The 17,719-nt window shown below is 44.1% G+C and overlaps 1 protein-coding gene across 12 annotated transcripts in view; it reads right to left on the reverse strand.

Annotated features, from left to right (window-relative positions):
- Positions 1 to 17,719, reverse strand: part of PIEZO2 (piezo type mechanosensitive ion channel component 2) — a 418,984-nt gene that overhangs the window by 20,263 nt on the left and 381,002 nt on the right. For 8 of the 12 annotated variants that reach the window (XR_011541934.1, XM_070627457.1, XM_070627459.1 and 5 more), the window contains 8 exons: positions 14,179 to 14,346; positions 11,324 to 11,695; positions 10,687 to 10,945; positions 7,416 to 7,598; positions 4,067 to 4,319; positions 2,955 to 3,087; positions 2,238 to 2,385; positions 1,934 to 2,148 (listed from right to left, as the gene is read on the reverse strand). Coding sequence is in view for 10 of the 12 variants with exons in the window: in XM_070627457.1 (XP_070483558.1) it covers positions 1,934 to 2,148; positions 2,238 to 2,385; positions 2,955 to 3,087; positions 4,067 to 4,319; positions 7,416 to 7,598; positions 10,687 to 10,945; positions 11,324 to 11,695; positions 14,179 to 14,346 (1,731 nt within the window). In the remaining 2 variants the exon portion in view is untranslated. The remainder of the gene's footprint in view (positions 1 to 1,933; positions 2,149 to 2,237; positions 2,386 to 2,954; positions 3,088 to 4,066; positions 4,320 to 7,415; positions 7,599 to 10,686; positions 10,946 to 11,323; positions 11,696 to 14,178; positions 14,347 to 17,719) is intronic. The other 4 variants (XR_011541935.1, XM_070627464.1, XM_070627463.1 and 1 more) reach the window with 1 other exon arrangement.

Below are 17,719 nucleotides of genomic sequence, written 5' to 3' on the forward strand. Positions count from 1 at the left end.
AAGAGGCCTGGGATTGGGATCTGGCCTCACCAATAATTAGCTGAGTGACTTTGGAAAGATCACTCTTCTTTATGGGTTTCACCTATCTCAATCTGTACAATTAGACAGTAGGTTGAGAAAGCTTTTTAAGGTCTCTTTCTTCTCTGAAATTAAGAGTTTCTACGAAGGCTGGTGGAGAATGGCTATTTGATGCTTTTAAATAATCAACTTTCATCATCCAGCTACCAAGGGTGTTGAACTTGGTTTATTTCTCTGAGTTGAGACATAGCTATAATTACATAACTATAAAGAAAATTATACTTACTCTATTTTAAAGACTAACAAATAACACTCTCATGAACAAATTTTAATATTTTAACAAACAGCTTGTCTTAATCTGAATTATTTTTATCGTCTGAGGTATGTTTACTCTCCCAATATACAGTGTAAAACAGCAGACTACTGGGCTCTTAGGGATCTTCTGAGTAACAATCCTTTATTTAGTTGGTTCTACTTTAGACTCAGGAAAAATTCTCCTAATTCGATTTTTCCTTTTAAAATATCTTGCATTGCCACCATTGATTATTTCAAAGCAATTCTTATACTAAAATCAGAAAGTTGGAGCCTCAACAGTCAGGTGAGAACAGACATTTAGCTCCAGCCATTGTTAGAAAAGATGTGGATTTCCTCGTTAGGAATTACATTTGAGTTGGTTTATGAGCCACATAAGTAAAATCTATTTTCCCTACTTTCTATTCACACTTCCAAAAATGGTGTTAGCCAGCCTGATCGACATGTTATTCATAAAGCTTGTCTATGAACGACTCGAGGTATGGTAAAAGGATCAGATTAATGTTAAACATGAAGAGTTTTTAATAACATGTTTATTACAATGACCATTCCCCTGACATCATATGGGTACTTCCACCCTCCCCTGTGCAGACCTTACCCTCACACATAACAGCGATCTCTGGTCTCTGCAGTCTCCCTTGTTTCTCTGCTATCAACTGTCCCTTTCATTGGCTCCTGCATTAACACAAACTTGGTCCCAAGTACCGTCTTGGGGGGAGGCACGGGGTGGGAAGAAATGCCATCTGGCCTGAGCTCTAAAGAGTGAGGAGGAAGAAGCACTATGGTTTGGAGAGGAGAGGAGGGGAGGGAACAGTCTGGCTTTGAGGTGCAGGAGGACACGGCCCATTCGGAACTGAAGAGGCTCAAGGTCACGGAGAGAAAGATGGCAGCCACCTCAAGGATCTTACCAGCGATTTCCCTTCTGAACTTCAGGCTGCAGGCTGCTCTTTTTAAATCCTCCCTCCTTTCACCCCCCAACCCATTTGAACCGGCAGCGATAGCTGTGTTAACGGCAGCAGAGTCCTGGAGTCACGGACTTCCCTCCCTGTGTGTCGAGACCAGACCAGGCCCGGAGCTTGCCAAATGCTGTTAAATGTAACCCTCAGAGCCACCTTCTGTGGCACACACTATTATCATTTGTCCCCCACCATCCCTCTATATTTTCTTCTACCAGTTAAACAGTCTCCATGTTTTCATCCACTTCTCATATGACATAGTTTCACGACATCTAATCCTCTTAATAATGCTCCTAAGGCCATGCTCCAATTCATCTCTGAATCTCCTAAGATGTGGAGACAGTCCAACATACACACCTAGGTCTGCTCTGATCATCAGGGCTGTCACCTCTCTTATTCTGAAAACCCTACTTCTAAAAATGCATATCAGAATGCAATGAAAATATTTTTGAGGACTCAGTTCACATTTTGGATTCACAGTGAATTTAATATGAATTGGAACCTCTCCCTTTTCCTACCTGCAGTGCTGCTCTGCCGCACCCCTGCCTGGACTGGCGATTTCGCTGTGCCAAAGCACCTGGGGTGATTACCTTATGAAACAGATTTGCATCAGAGTGGGCCCCTGCCTCCGGCGCTGAAGATCTTACCTCTCCGTCACGCCAGGCAAGATGAAGAACATCCAGAAGTGAATCCCAAACACAAGAATGACCTGGAAAATGACCTTTCCCAATACAGTCTTCCTGAGGTACAGTGCTCGGTCCACCACCATGGTTCCAAACTGGATGAGGACCATCACCAAAAACGGCCCAGGGACCTGGTCCTCGGACAGCGAAGAGGTGATGTCTGCAGCTGCTGAGTGTTTCTGGAAGGAGACAACAGGTTCAGGCCCGAGTGGCATTTCACAGCCCAGCATCACTCTTGGATGTGTGGTGGCCTTCACCCCCAACCTACCCCAAAGGCCCAGAAGCCAAAGACAATGATGACAAAGTCGACAGTGTCGGCCAGGAACATGAGCACATACACATCGGTCACGGCGCTGTAGTCGGGGTGGATGAGGTTGTAGAAGAACTGTCTGATGGGCACATATATTTGCAGAGTCCTGCAAAACAGACACCCCCACTCACTTGCTTCGGCGGGGGCAGGATGGGAGGAATGACAGATACTGCCAGCCAGTACCTTCCATTCCCATTCTTTGTCTGCTGCCTGTCTGCGTCCCTGACGCCTGGGGTAACCTGTGCATTTTTCTGGAGACTGGCTGTGTGACATTGGACAAACCAATTCCCTGCCATGGGCCTCAATTTCCCCTCTCTAGGATGAGAGTTTATTTCTAAGGCCCTTCCGACTTTGACATCGAATTCCTCTCTGTCCAGTTAGGCTTTACCATGATAATGCCTGGAATTACACAATGTGAGCCCTTGAAATTATTTATCTTGTTCAAACAAAAAAGTGTATTTATAAATGCAATGGATGTAAAAATGAATCATACTTACTGAAAAGTGATTTTTAAAAACAATATAATAATGGGTCATCTTATTCTGCCTTAGCAGATGATATCTGTGATATGAGGAGTCACTTCTATGCTCTTTGCCTCTGGTTTACGTGAAATAATTACACCAATTCCCCAGCCCTAAAGTAAAATACAGGACCCAAGTGTTTTCACACACTCACTTCTTTATAGTAAATGCTTTTGCTTTGATTAAATGTTCTTGAAGCTTTTCCATATAAAGCTCCCTTTTGCTTTTTTGCTTAATGCTCAAAACACTGCTTCCTTTTTGACTGCTGTTTCGGGTGCTTGTGCTGCCTAGAAATAAAAAGAAACCAACATGGGCTGTGAGTTATGGGTTTGTTGACACGAATATCGCAGAAGCCCCTGGAGCCCACAAAGCAGAGGGACGGCTTGAAAGTGTTTTAGCGGGTGAGCGTGCACAGATGCTGAAGATGGACACTGAGGATTCGGAACCTATCATCTTGTCTCTACGGCCATAGTAAAACTCATCTGTGGGTTTGTACACGCCATGCTGGCTCTTTCCTGGGTTACGTAATCTTTGTCCCAGGAAGAAAGACATTACAAGAACAGCTTTTATAGCGCTACACAGGGTCCTAGGTCGCAGGTTTTCCAGATTGGGTCCACGATCACTTTTGTCATGTCCTAAATTCTCTAACTGTGAAACAAATATGAGATGACCTGCTGGTGTCTGCCTGGAAAGTGTATTCTGAAGATGAATACGCAAGCATTGGAAAGGTTCAGACAGGAGCACTATAAATGCAAAAGACACTTACTCCACGGTGGAAACTGTAAGGCATGTCTGCTTTCTGATTGTACTCACTGTTTAGTAAGAAATTAGTCACTAGCTGAGGAATTGACTAGAGAGTTTGGCTAAAAGTTCCCATCAACTAAATCAAAATCGATTTTTGAAACAAATTGTGATTTACAGCACTCTGGACATGCCCAGCAGAATCTCCGGATATGATTCTAAATCTATCATGCGCCCAACACTTACTAGGAACAAGTCAGTGTACTGGCCAGTTTCACAATTGTCTGAAATCCTCGTCCTGGGGAGGAATCAGGCATTTTGAGCAATGATGTGACTGCGCGAGGTCACACGCACAGCTGAGCCAGGATTTGAAATTGGGTCTGTTTGATTTCAAAGCTCTTTTTTTCACATCACAATCTCTTTCTCTTTGTAGCACCCAACAAACTCCCCTGCTCAGGCTCACTGGCACCAGCAAAAGGAGACAGTGTGGGGGGTTATTCCAGCCCAGGGACCACGTGATGGTACCTCTTTTGGACCTGTTTGAAGAAAAGCTGGATCTCTGGGATATCTGGGAGCTGCTGGCGGAGCGCTTCCTGCGGACGGCTGCCGGCTGCTCGGGGAAGGACACGTGCACGGACTCCGCCGATGCGGCCAGGTTGATGGATTTCAGAGAATCGGAGGAAGCTCTTCTGCGGTGACTGAGGGAGAGCTCGTCATCTGACTCTTCCTTGTCTAAGCCACTGTCGGTGACGTCATCTTCATCCCATAAACCGTGGCACTGAGAAAGTGGGAAGGGACAGCTCAGACTGCGTTTCAGATGAGGGAGCGGTATTCCACCCTCCAATATCTCACCCAAGACACTGTCCCCCAAGGTTGGAGAACCAAATGTAAAACAGGATAGCTGATAACACTGTATTGTATAACTGAAATGTGCTAAGAGAGCAGAACTTAAATCTTCTCACCAAAGGAAAAAATAAGATACACGGGTGAGCTAATGGATGTGTTAATTAACTAGCTGGGGGGAATCCTTTCAAATGAAAATGTTTATCAAATCCCCGTGATGCACATCATAGATATCTTACAATTTGTCAATTACACCTCAATAAAGCTGAAATTGAAAAAAAATATATTAGAAACCAGGGCATGGGAAGGGATTCTAAAACAGCTTATTATCCATAATTTTATGATGTCCCAGGAGAGTGCAGACAGGTGGGTACAGATGACAAGAGTTTAACTCATTAACTGAGATGGAGACAGATGATGTTTCTTCCTTGAGCCAAAGCACCTTCCAGAACACATCTCTCTGTGCTTACAACCAGCATTTGAAGTATCAAGTTGAAGTCTCAATAAGTGAATTTAGCCCCACCACCCCGTGTTAGTCAAATACCTACTGGAGTAATGGTGCTATCCCTCCCCCAGGCTGTAAAGCAAGATGGGGGTCCTTGAATCATCCATGGCTGACTCAGAAGCAAAGCTGCAAATACTTTACTCAAAAAGAGTTGGCCCCCACATTAGACAGATTATGATGCACTCTGCAGAGCCTGGAGTTTGCTTCAGGGAAATGGGGTAAAAGGGGCCGATAAAGAGGGGAGGAGTGACAGTAGAAGAGGAGGCTGAGAACCAGGGACCTTGCTGGGGTGAGATGCTACCTGGACCACAAGTCACCTTTATGATGACCTTGCTGCTGTTGCACGAGGCTCCCCAAAGAGCTCGCTGCCTCCTGAGTGCTCAGACCGCGAGGCTATGCGTTTCCTCCCCAGGACCTCAGCCAGTCTGCCCTCTGACGCCTACTTCAGAGGATGAGAGCTCCAGGCCAATTTGCCAAAAGTTAGTTGGTCAAAAACCAACTCATAGAATAATCAATTCATCAAAAGACAAAGTCACCTAATTTACAGATTATCCTTCAATATTAATTTACAGATATATTATTTTTAAACATTCAATGAACATATTCTTATAACAAACATTTTAGATTTTCATAATGGGATTTTTCAATTTATATTGATTTCTTTCAAATCATTTTAAAAGTTTTCTCTTTTGCCAACATTTGAACATACTTAGATTCTTTTACTGCTTAGTAGCATGTTATTTGTTTGTGAATTCTTCCAATTATTTATAAAATTTATAGCAATTCATACTAAATAAGAAAGCTTTAACCACTTTTGAAATTTCCTCATAGTTTTAATTGTTTGGTTTTCAGAGCAGCATTGTTTAATAGGGTTATTTTTTCAAGAGCTGTAGAGTGGTTTTGTCTTCTTATGAAAAGATTTATCATCCCAAAAAAGTATTTTTCATATCATCAGTCAAAATTTCAGCATAATGGTACCTCAAATATATTCACCATATATATGAAATTTTCAAAGAAGAAATAAGAGTAAGTATTTTAATACGAAACATGAAAATTTTGTTTATCGTATGCTTTCAATATAAAATTATAGCTGTTAAACCATTTAAATGTTAATGAAAAAATAGCAAAATGCCTAAAGGTTTATACAAATTTTTTAAACGACATGCAAGAGAAGTTTTGAAGTGGCCAAATTATACCATCATGCCCTTTTCTATTTTTATGGAGGTATAATTGATACCTCAGTAATACCTCATTACTATTATACTGTCATGTCTTAAGTGCTGAAATTTAAAAGTTTAATTTCTAGAACTAAAAACATAAGGTTAATACATTTATTAACATACTTATAATGAGAATTAGTAAACTGGATAAATTCAGTAATTTATCAGAAGAACTGGAAAATGTAGGCAAGTTCAATTTTGGCTAACTGGTTTCCTTGCATAACATACCTTTGCAAACTTACCACAGCCCAGTGACCCAGGCAAGGCTCCCCCTGAATGGAGGGTTAGGGGCTTGGGCATTTTGCAAGGTGATACAAGAGGCACAGTGAAGATCTTGACAAAGGTATACACAGATGAAACCCACTTTGAAATAGCCCCTGAGCAGGACTGAAGTTGTACACACAGTTACATAGACATGCATGCATGTGTGTGTGCATTAAACCAGGCCAAACTTGATGTAAAAAGAACTAATAAAGATACTACTTGATCACACGAATTGAAAATATTTTATAAAAGGAGACAAGGTTGAAATAAGAGAAGGAAAGGAAGGTGGTGACAATAGGCACATCAGTCTATACAATGTATGCTGTGCAGTGAGTTCTCACTTTTAGAGCTGAGTGGCATATTTACAAGCTTAGCTTATAACTCACAGTGCAGGAGAAGAAACCCCCCCCCCCCCCCCCCCCCCCCCCCCCCCACTGCTCAGGAGGATGACGAGGGCTCCTGAGCCTGAGACGGGTCATCCTGCAGACAGGTGTTTCCAGAGCATGTAATGAACGGCTTTGTCAACAGTAAGCTTGCAGGAGCACAGCCCTGGCCTCCCCGGACCACTCAATGTATGGTCCCTCAGTAAAGCTAATGGTTTCATGACAAGAAATACCAATCAAAGCAATTCTACCAAACGAAGATGAGGAGAGGGTGGAATGGAGATGAAAGACACTATAATTCACCCCACACTGCAGCTCTCTGATGCTCTGGCTTAAACCAGGAGTAGAATTTGGCATGTCAGGCATTAATATACTGCACACCATCCAGGTAATTCCATAAATGTGGATTAATTATGATATGTTTAACTCGGGTAGAGATACGGGGAAATTTTCTCCCAGATTTATTACAAGTTTTATTATTGAGCACACAGTGTATGAGAAAATGTCCACAGAACTGTCTGTTAAAAAAAGAAACAGCACAAAAGTGGACGCCATACACTGGCTGCACAGCCATCACCAATCCTGGTGTGCAGGCTCTCCAGGGACCAGCCAGGGGCCGCAGGGCTCACCGTGTGCTGCCTAATGCTAACGTGCAGTACCTTCAGAATCGATCGATGGAAGAACAGAGCCAGGAGCTGAATGAGGTCGTAAAGGACATAACCTTCTTTCTTTTCCACTCCTATGATATTAGGCGGGTGGTAAGGTTTGTCTTTGTTCAATTCCACGTGCTTGTTCCAGGGAAAGAACCCAAACTGGAAGAAATACTTGACCACAATTGCCACCTTCACATGGAAGATAGAAATTAAAAAGAAAATTACTCCTTTTAAGAATAGTTATATATGAGAAACAATGATATAGAAAATTAAGAAAAAAATCATTTCACAGTTTTGATGATAGGAACATACACAATTATGTGGAGTAATAACGTTATCATTCGCACAGACCACTGACTTCAGCACGAGCGCCTCATCCTCCTCTCACAGGAGCCTTCCACTGGGGGGGATCAGGGCCAGCGGGCCACTCAGGACTCTGCTCAAATGATTTCCTCTATTCTTGAGGAGTCGGCTAACTTATATTGATTTAATTAGATATTTGTATAATTATTCAGCTATGAAAATATGGTATTTAGGACAACCTGGAACAGAAGGATGCTTCTATTTTCCACAGTGCTTTAATTTGTAATCTTTATAAGCATATCACACAGTTTTGATGTACAGAGTTTTCTCTTTCCTCCAGTCTCTTTCTTCTCACCACTTTATTGCTCACTGGAAGTTCTCCTCAAGAAGAAATAAAGGTAAATGAAACACACTGGCCAGCTGTGCCGGTAGCTGGTTCAGGGTTTAAGTGTTGTAGAGCGGTGGTACGCCGAGACAGAGGGAACGTGGGAGAATTGGTGAGTCTCACTGAAGCACACCTCTGACGGCGAGATCATCAGGAGTTAACTGCAATATACACAATTCATCAACAAGAACACTTTCAAAAGTCCTCTCTTGAACTGTGGGCTCCCTTTAGCTCTTCTCTCTCTTCTCTTTTTCTTGACCAAGCTTCTGCAAAGAACATCGCCGTGTTTCTTATCTTGGTGAAGGGCATCCCCACATGAGGGAGGCCAGAGCAGACACCTGGAGATGGTCCTCGCCTCTCCCCACTCTATCACACCCCAGCTGGTTTTAGTCAGTTACTAAAACTCTTCTCATCTACTCACTCCTCTTCAACCTCACTGCCTTCAAGTTCAGACCTTATCATTTCTCACCCAGATGGTTAAAATAGCGTCCTGGCTGGTCTCCGTGCCTCCACTTTCATTCTGTATAAAACTTGGTAAAGCACAAACCTGATGGAGTCACGCCCCTGTTCCAATCTTTCAACACCAGGGGATAACGTGCTGACAGAAGCCCTGTGGACAGTCCCGAGCTCCTCCTGCTACGCTCGCCACACACAGCCTGCCTTCCAGCCATCATGAGCCGCCTGTCATTCTTGGCACATGCCAGGTTGTCTTGCGCCTTTGTTTCTTTGCAATGACTGGAGTCACTGCTCTTTGTCCTTTGGTGAACTTACACTCATCCTTCAAGACTCAGTTCTAAGTGCTTCCACTGAGAAGTCACTGTGATAACCTCTCCACCCCACCCAGGCTGCGTGGGGCACAGCATCCGTCGTAACTCTCGTACTGTCTCTAATGCAGTTTTATATTGTACCGACGACAATTCTTTGTTTACATCGTATCTGTTTGCCACATTAGTCTGTGAGCCATTGTGAAATAGAAACATCTTTTTTTAACTTATCTTTGGATTCTCTTGCCTAGCTTAGTTCTCGGGTTTTGGCACATCATCCAAGTTGTAGAGTGAATTAATGTCAACTTAAGTTCCCACTCCTTCCCTCCTCAGTGTGACAGAGAAAATGGAGAGCCCCAATTTAACTTAACCAGGAAGGTTTTACTTTTAAGATGAAAGCTGTACATAAGCAGCTCTTGTTTCCTTTTTGCTCCTCCTTCCCTCCTAGGAAGACACTCCCTCATACAGAGGTGGTAGAGAATGTACCAAAATAGGAGTCATGTGTCCTGGGTCACGAAGTGATGTAATAGAAGTAATATTGAAGATCAAGTAATTTGGCAAGATTGTGATGGACAGGCTAATTAAAGTAATAGATATACTTTTGGCTTACGTCTTTTTTTTCTTTTAGTGAGGAATATTGGCCCTGAGCTAACATCTGTTGCTAATCTTCCTCTTTTTGCTAGAGGAAGATTGTTGCTGAGCTAACATCTGTGTCAGTCTTCCTCTATTTTATGTGGGACGCTGCCACAATGTGGCTTGATGAGTGGGGCTAGGTCTGTCCCTGGGATCTGAACCTGCAAACCCTGGACCACCAAAACGGAGTGTGTGAACTTAACCACTATGCCACCGGGCTGGTCCCTACATCTTTTATTTTTATTATGCAAATACGACACAATATTAGTACTTTAAACTGAGTACTTTTAAGATGATTTAACATATAACTTTATTTTAATTTCACTGTTGAATTCTTTATAAAGATTTATTTTTTACAAAATTTCTACACTCTGGCTGCACATCCACCACGAATACTATCCTTTAAGAAGCAATTACAGTACCACTGGAAGGGACCATTTTCCCTTATGAGCCCGGTAAAAAGATTCGCCATCTTCACAAACCTGAGAACACAAAGCACCATGATAAGCCAGGACGCCAAGTCTCAGAGCTCTCTGTTAGTCCCAGTTGATGGCTATGGTGGGAATTCGTGATCTTCCATGCATTTAACAGGGCAGGGGAGAAAAGCAGGTCCACATCGTTGGGTGGAGTGCCTCTTGTCCCCTCACACATGATGAAAATGGGCTGGCAACTTCCCCTTTCTGTCATTCAGGTTGTTAAGTGGGTGCTTACATGACTGGGTTTTGAGGTGTGGAAACTGGCTCTTAGGTTTAAAAATGGAAAATACACGTATTGCATCAAACTGTATTCTAAGTGCTTCCTGTATTGTTTAAGTCAGCATCCATTCACTGAACACCCACTGGCACCAGGCATGAGCTTGTTTCTGTGTAACACTTGTTATCTTAGTGGTTAATGTTATAGGGCTTCAAAAGCCTACCTTTATCACTCGCCCGTTGGGTAACTTTGGGCCAATTAATTAATCTCACTAAAGCCATTTCCTCATCTGTTAAACAGAATATTAGCACCTATCTTGTGTGAGGTATGAAACGTGAAAAGACATATACATTTACCAGCACGAGATAACCATCAGTTATACTCATTTGTCTGAGAGTAGCCATCCAGCTGACTGCTCTGTGTGAAAGTGGGAGATGGGCAGGCCCACCTAGACAGACTTCCCAAGGCGATTTGCAGGAAGGTTCAGGGTGAAGCCTACCTCTGTGTAGACAATGGCCATCATCCAGAACCGCTTGCTGGGCCTGGGGACAGACAGCATGGCCCAGAGGAAGATCAGGATGGGAAGCACGAGGGTGATCATGGAGGCAGAGACCATGTGGTTGAGGATGATGACGAAATAGCACACCATTTCCGAGCGGGCCACCAGGGTGTTGTACATGGCGTAGAAGAGCAGCAAGAACCGCGGCTGGCCAACGTAGAATTTCTCCGACTCCTCCAGCTCATCGTCATGGAACATCCTGTTAGAATAAACAACATGATATTAACTTTATCTTTAATTTCTCCAAAAGACTGATATCCATTTTGCATTATCCTTCCTGTCCTGCCCCCTCTTCCAAGGTCTCCAGATTTCTTGTGGCGACAACCTCACATCACACGCGTATAGAAAGAAACGAGAGCACACCCTTTTAGTGACAGGTTTTGCTAGTTCTAGCATGCAGTGATGGAAGCAGTGAGATCGGTTTTGCCCCTGCAGTCGAGGCGTCCCGGGAATCGTGTCTGAGCGCCTTAGCGTGCAGGAGGCTTTCTCGGGGGAGGTCCCTGCGCAGCAGCACCGCGTGCCACTGAGGCGCTGCCTCCAGGGCTCCCTCCCGCGCCAGCGCGCCCCGCTCGCTCACTTGTTCAGCAGCAGCTCGCTGGCCGTCAGCTCGTGAGTCAGCGGGGGTAAGATGCTGGACTCCAGCCTGTCGGAGCGGCTGTCGTCGGGGCTGACCGCCATGTGGTTCCGGCCTGCGGAGCCGTCCGGCGAGTCCAAGGACAGGCGCTCCAGGCTGACGGCCTTGCTGTACGACGGCGGGGCCTCCTCGACGCCATCCTCGCCATCCTCTGGGGCCTCCAAACCCGCCTCGTCAGGGTCGCCGACCCCCGCCTCCTCAGCCTCCCCGGCCTCCTCGTCCCCCTCGGCCTCCTCGTCCTGCTCAGTCTCCACCTCCTCGATGGTTTCCGTGGTCCCCTGGCGCGAGGACAGAATGGTGCACTGGGTGGGCTCGCTGTCAGAAAAAAGAGGCGGGCACAGACCCTCGTCTTAGCATCAGCTCCTCGAATCCTCCCAGATTCCCAAGACACCTTCTCAGCACTCCCAAATAAAAACATCAAGGCACGTGAGAAAACGAAATACCCCATTTCCCCCACTGCATTCCATCTGCTTTGATCCTTCAGGATATTCACGTGTGGTCTGCAGAAACCGCAAACGCAAAAGCTGACAGGGCACATACACGGTTGAAAACCAGAGCAAGTCACATGGCTCACAAGTTGCTAAACCCACCTATGCAGAGAGGATTTGAAAATCGTATCAAGATTCACAGCCATAGGTTGTAGGGTTTATTTCCAAATCAAGACACAGCATAGCATACCTACCGTTTTCTATACATTGTAAAGAAGGGCGCATATGGGTCTGCAGGTGTTGGCCAAGATGTATTCTACTTTCAACTCTACACAGTGGACCCGCCCAGACCCGTAAAAGGATGACAGGAATGACAGGATATTGGCTAAGCTAAACAGCTGTGTGCTGTATGAAGAAATGGCATCCTTCTTCACTATCTGGCCCTCCTCCCTGTTCTTCCATCCTCTGCCTTTTCCTTACTGCTGCTATGACATGTGACTGAATTTTCACCATCTCTCCCCCAAACAACTCCCACTGAGTCCTTTGCTCTACATGTGGGAACACCTGCCATTTTTTCCTCCCCATGTGCCTCTTCTGGGGCTGCTTGCTCCACCCTCAGGGTGCACGCCTGCGCTCTCTCCTCCCAACGCCTTCAGTTACTTTCTCCTCACTGAACCCCTCCTAGCGTTCATTTTCCATCAGCTTCTCTACTTATCTTCACTGTGTTGGGTGTCCTGTTCTTTTCTCCTGCATCTCTCCTCTCCTTCTTTTAGTCCTCATCTTCTAACATCTCCTGCCAGGTCTGTGCAGGAAAAGTTAGAAATGAAAACACAGCAGCCACAGCAGTGAAATTCACGGCATTCCTCTTATGACTGCCCACCCCAGAGACATCCAGCCTGAAGGGGAGAGGGAATCTGGTGGATGTAGGGCCATAATTGGTTAGATTCTGAAATTTGTACTTTTATCTGAATGACATAGACTGAGCAGCTAGGGTCCTTGAACAGTGAGATTCTCAAATGCAGATTGTACCTGTTTTTCTTGTCAGGGACACTGGTGTAAACATATCAGTGAAGGCATGAATGAATAAAAGGGCCTTGGCTGAACCCTGTGACTAAAGAACTAGATTTGCATGAGCCCTTGGCCCCTGCTCTGCGATGTAATACTCCCAGGGCTTTAGCCCTAACTGAGCACATCACATGGAAGGTTCCTGGAATGCCAAGCCAATCTGGCTCTTTGCCAAGACTTACCTCAATCAGACACAGCCTCCTAAGAAGGCCACGAAATTGACGGGTCACCCCAGGGAATTTTCAGACCACTGGAGCCAACCCCATACCAAGTCTTATGTCCAGTTGGACTATAGCCAATGACAGGCATGCTCTCTATGGCTTTGGATTTGGTCTGGCCCTGAAGGCATTCAACAAATCCTGGTACTTTCAGGAATCAACAAAGTGGAATGGCACAGCATGTGCCTGCCAGAGGACATCTTCGATGGCCAAGGCACTCCCATCAATGCCAGGCTGCAGTGTCCTGCAGCACTGTATTAACATATATATCCGCCAGCAAAAAGAAGTTGACACCTTGCTAATTTGCCAAAATTGAAATCAGCTTTGGATCGGGTTATTTTGGCGTCAGGATAAGCACAATGTAGTCGATGCTCTGTGCCTCTGCTGACCATTCAAAGGCAATTCAAAAAAGAGCTTTTGGATATTATGCAAATAATTTCATTTCTCAATGATTACTGTTTTATGGTAGGATTCAATGAGAAAACTTAAGCCCAAAGTAATCTTTTCCAAACAAAACAAGTTATGGTCTCCAAAGGTGACGCATTTACTGCATGATAATATTCTTTAGAAAAACCAATGGTAAAACATATTCTGATTTTTATGTCAGTTATGCACTTAAAATGTGGACAGATTTATTCTGTATCAACTAAAAATGACTACATAGGGCAGATTTTCGGATTTTTCCTACTGCATGTCTCTTCTGATGAACTCCCGAGAAAAAGGTTTCCACCTTTCCTGACACATTTCCCCCTCTGAGGACTGCCCGCAGGAGCTCCCCATCAAGGAGGAATCGTGCTCATCTCTCTGAAAGCAGAACGTGTGAAATACTTACAAAATGGAGGACAATGTTTGTAGCAAGGAGTTTTAAGAAACTCTTAACAGACAAAGACTAGAGAGCAGTTAGTTTAATGGAATGCCATCTTGGGACTGACCAGTTATGTCCCAGAAGGAGCGGTGGTTATGCTTTCATTAGTCATGCAAATTCTTAAAACAAAAACCAAAAACATCACAAGAACTTATATTTGCAATGACATGAAGGGGGAAAAGGTGATAAAATTACAGAACAAAGCATGCACAAGTTAAGCACCTGGACGCTAAACTGCCACTGTCAGCTGATGAGGAGGACACATCCATGCTGAACATTTTACGGAGCCTAGGTCGAGCACGCTCACTTGTTTTAGGAACAGTGTCTGGTCCATCTAAATCATCAAGGGTAGACTGCCTTGAGAACAGCATGGTTGCTTCGGTGTAGCAGCTAGCAGCGCAAACAGTTACAGAGACACAGTGTTAAATGCCAGTGGTACATCAGTTTACACATGGATCGACTGACCAACACACTGCCATGCAGCAGACCACACACGACACCAACACCACTGACGATGACCACCACAGCGGGGCTCAAGGACAGGAAAGGACCTGTTTGGCAGGACAATGAAACACAACAGTACTGGATTTTTAAAAATATATTGGCTAGTGGTAAATTATGAAGTGTCACTCTATGGGTGGGACAGGGACATAGAATAATTATAAGTCCCAACATTTCTCCCACAGAGCAGAATGCATATCTTTATAACTTTGCAACTGAGGTGTTTTTTTAATTAGAGATGATATATCTTATATGGACTTTCCAATCCTGAGTTCACTGAGAGCATTTTGTAACCAAATTGTTAAGCGGAAATCTCTGCCCATGTAAAACTCATATAAAAGATTTCAATTTTGCGGTTTTTTTTTAAACACAATCTCCAAAATGAGAGAGGGAAGCTCAGGAATGACCACAGCAAACTGAATTTTCCACCCCATTTTCTGAGTGATATTCAGTTAAGCCAAACTAGATGCCTTGCATGTAGAAGAGATGCCGGTTTGATATGCAACTGGATATAAACCAACATCAAAAAAAAGAAATAAAATGGCACAAAGAAAACAACAAAGGATGTCTAGCAATGGCAGGGACGTTTTGTCTGTTAACTCTTCATTTTGCCTAACGCATTTTTTCTTCTGGATCATGCTTTAGGTCTTGGCAGATGTCATTTGGGCGAGAACCCATTGGCTAAGATCCCCAGCTCCTGTTACCCAATGGAGCAACAGCTGGGGAGGGAAAGATGGCCAAATCAGGACTGAGATGCTACTGCGTGAGGCTACTAACGAGAAGAAGCAAAGAGAATTATGGCATGGGCGTGATTTCAGTTCAGACATCTAGTCTAACCCCAAAGAGCCTCTGAGGGCAGCTACTGGAATACTAATCTTCCAACCTGAGTGCTAGTGACCTGGCTGACCCAGGGGAACAGGCTCTTGGGATACAGAACAGATTCCTGGTGACACTGTTGGCTGAACATCATCATCAAGCGACCACACTAGGAGGCCTACTGCATGCTAACCTGCACGGCCAGATGCCCTCAGGCAGTAGCTGTGAGGCCCGGATGGAATGGGAACCATTCAGGAGGTAACATCCTCTTGGGGTGGGGAGTAGGGACTCTGAGTCACTCACTCATAGAACCAGTTAAAGGGCTCTTCAGCTTCCAAGGGATTTAGCTCAAAGCCCACCCCCCCCCCCCCCCCCCCCGCCCCGCACCGTGTGCTAGGAGGGCCATACTGCTGTGCATGTCAAGGGCAGGGCAATGAGGAAAGTGAGCATGTAAGCAATCAGATGGTTTCTAATAAGGGCATGGAGACTGACTTTGTAAGAAGGCCCTAACTCCTTTGGATAGGACCCAAGGAAGAGTCCCAATTTTATCATCTTTGAGATAAGGGAACTGGATCTTTGAGTTTCTGTATTAATTTCCTATTTTTCGAGGTGCGACCCCGTGGCCTTTTAGGAGTGTGCAGGCAGAAAGATACTATGCGCCCTCTCCTGCCTCACTGCTCAGGTTTTCTCAAGGGAACCCTGGTTCTAATCCTGATGTTCTATTTATCTTGCTAATTCTTGGGGAGAGTTCTCCTGTCGCATCAGTCCACCTTTAGACCCCAGACAGTCCCACACAATTGGGTTATTTACAGTGTGACCCATTTGTCAGCCAAGCCAGGACAGTTTTAAAAGTGAAAGGGACAAGGAGGAACTTTACAAGAACAGGCCCAGGTGCCAAGCCTAAAGGGATGGACAGTGGGTGTCACCTCACTAACCAGGTCTGCACTTGGAGCTACCACAGGGGCAAAGAGCAACCTGCAGGTGACATTTCTCAAATGATAATCACTCCCTTCTCATGTAGGAATGCTCCTTAGAATGTCACCAATGTTTCTTGCAGCAAACTAATTTATTTTCTGGGAAGATAGATGATATCTGATTTCATAAAACAACCATTAAAAAACAAAGTGCTATTTTGCATCTGGATTTGAAGGAAATTGTGACTATTCCAAAAGGTTAAAGTGAAGACAAATTCACTTGGTAGGCTCCCACGCCAACCTTGTCTACTGTATGCCCAAAGGTAAAAATGGGTGACATGGATGCCAGAGCAGGAGCTGTGGCAGGTGGGATGGCTCCACCCAGGGTGGGTCCTTGGCGACGGGAGTGGGGCTACACTGAGCATGAGAGTCCCCACTGGAAGAGGACACTAGACCCTGCCCAATGACACAGGTGTCTGAGAGAGAGCTTCCACACTCGGAATCCCTTCTAGGAAGATAACTGTCTTTGCAGCCATCAGCCTGGCTTCCTTAGACTGCAGTGTAGACAAATAATTGCAGATTTGAAAGTTTCCTAAAGCAAAGAAAACAGGAATGCAGCTCAGCCATTAAGAAAACGGCAAATGTGAGCTCATTTACTAACAACATGATGGACCTTATTGTGCCCCCACTTTCTTTAGGTTGAAAATAAAAAGTAAAAATATATTAAAAACTAATTTTAAAGGTACTAGTTTTCTACTAGCAAATTTACTGATTGACCGTTTTTAAATTTCGACAGTCTTTGTTAAAAAGCAGTCAGTGGGTTTAACGCCTCTCCCTCACAATTCGTGACCATGGGAACGGTTTTATATTTGCCGTCTTGGGTCAGATTTAAAGGAGTTACTTGATTTTATTTTAACTAGTCTTTCTTCTTATTTTTTTTCCTCCTAAACTGTGATTTATAATATTTAGTTAGTTTCTTAATTGGACATATTTTCAATTGTTATGCAGTTAAAAGTTACTAATATAGGAATCATGTAAGTTTATTTTGTGGAAAATTTATTTTCAATTCACTTTCTCCTATTCTCTTGGATTCGTCTGATTCAGAGTTTGGATCCGCAGCCGCTATTCTCAAGCCAGGCCCATGGATAATATCCAGGAGGCCTGTGAAACCCTTGAAATGTTATGGGAAAAATCTGTATTTATGTGAACTTTTCCCCTTTGGGAGATAGTATATAGCTTTATGAAATCTCAAAAGTTCATGAAAAAAATTTACCAACCACTGTTAGTGTTATTGCTAATTAATGAAGAAAGTTATTCCATCCATTCTCCTTTTTACTTGCCAAGCTGAGGGACCCAGCTAATAAAAAAAATCTCTGTATTATGAAACAAGGCAAAAAGAGAGGTGAAAAAATTCATTTGAAAAAATATAAATGACATTATAGGGCAGCATATTTTTTTGGAGAACAGATGCATACATGTGATAATGAAATTATACATTACGCATGTATATAATTGCATTCTTCAGTATGTGA

This window comes from Equus przewalskii, chromosome 7, assembly GCF_037783145.1.
Source record: "Equus przewalskii isolate Varuska chromosome 7, EquPr2, whole genome shotgun sequence".
Lineage (NCBI taxonomy): Eukaryota > Metazoa > Chordata > Mammalia > Perissodactyla > Equidae > Equus > Equus przewalskii.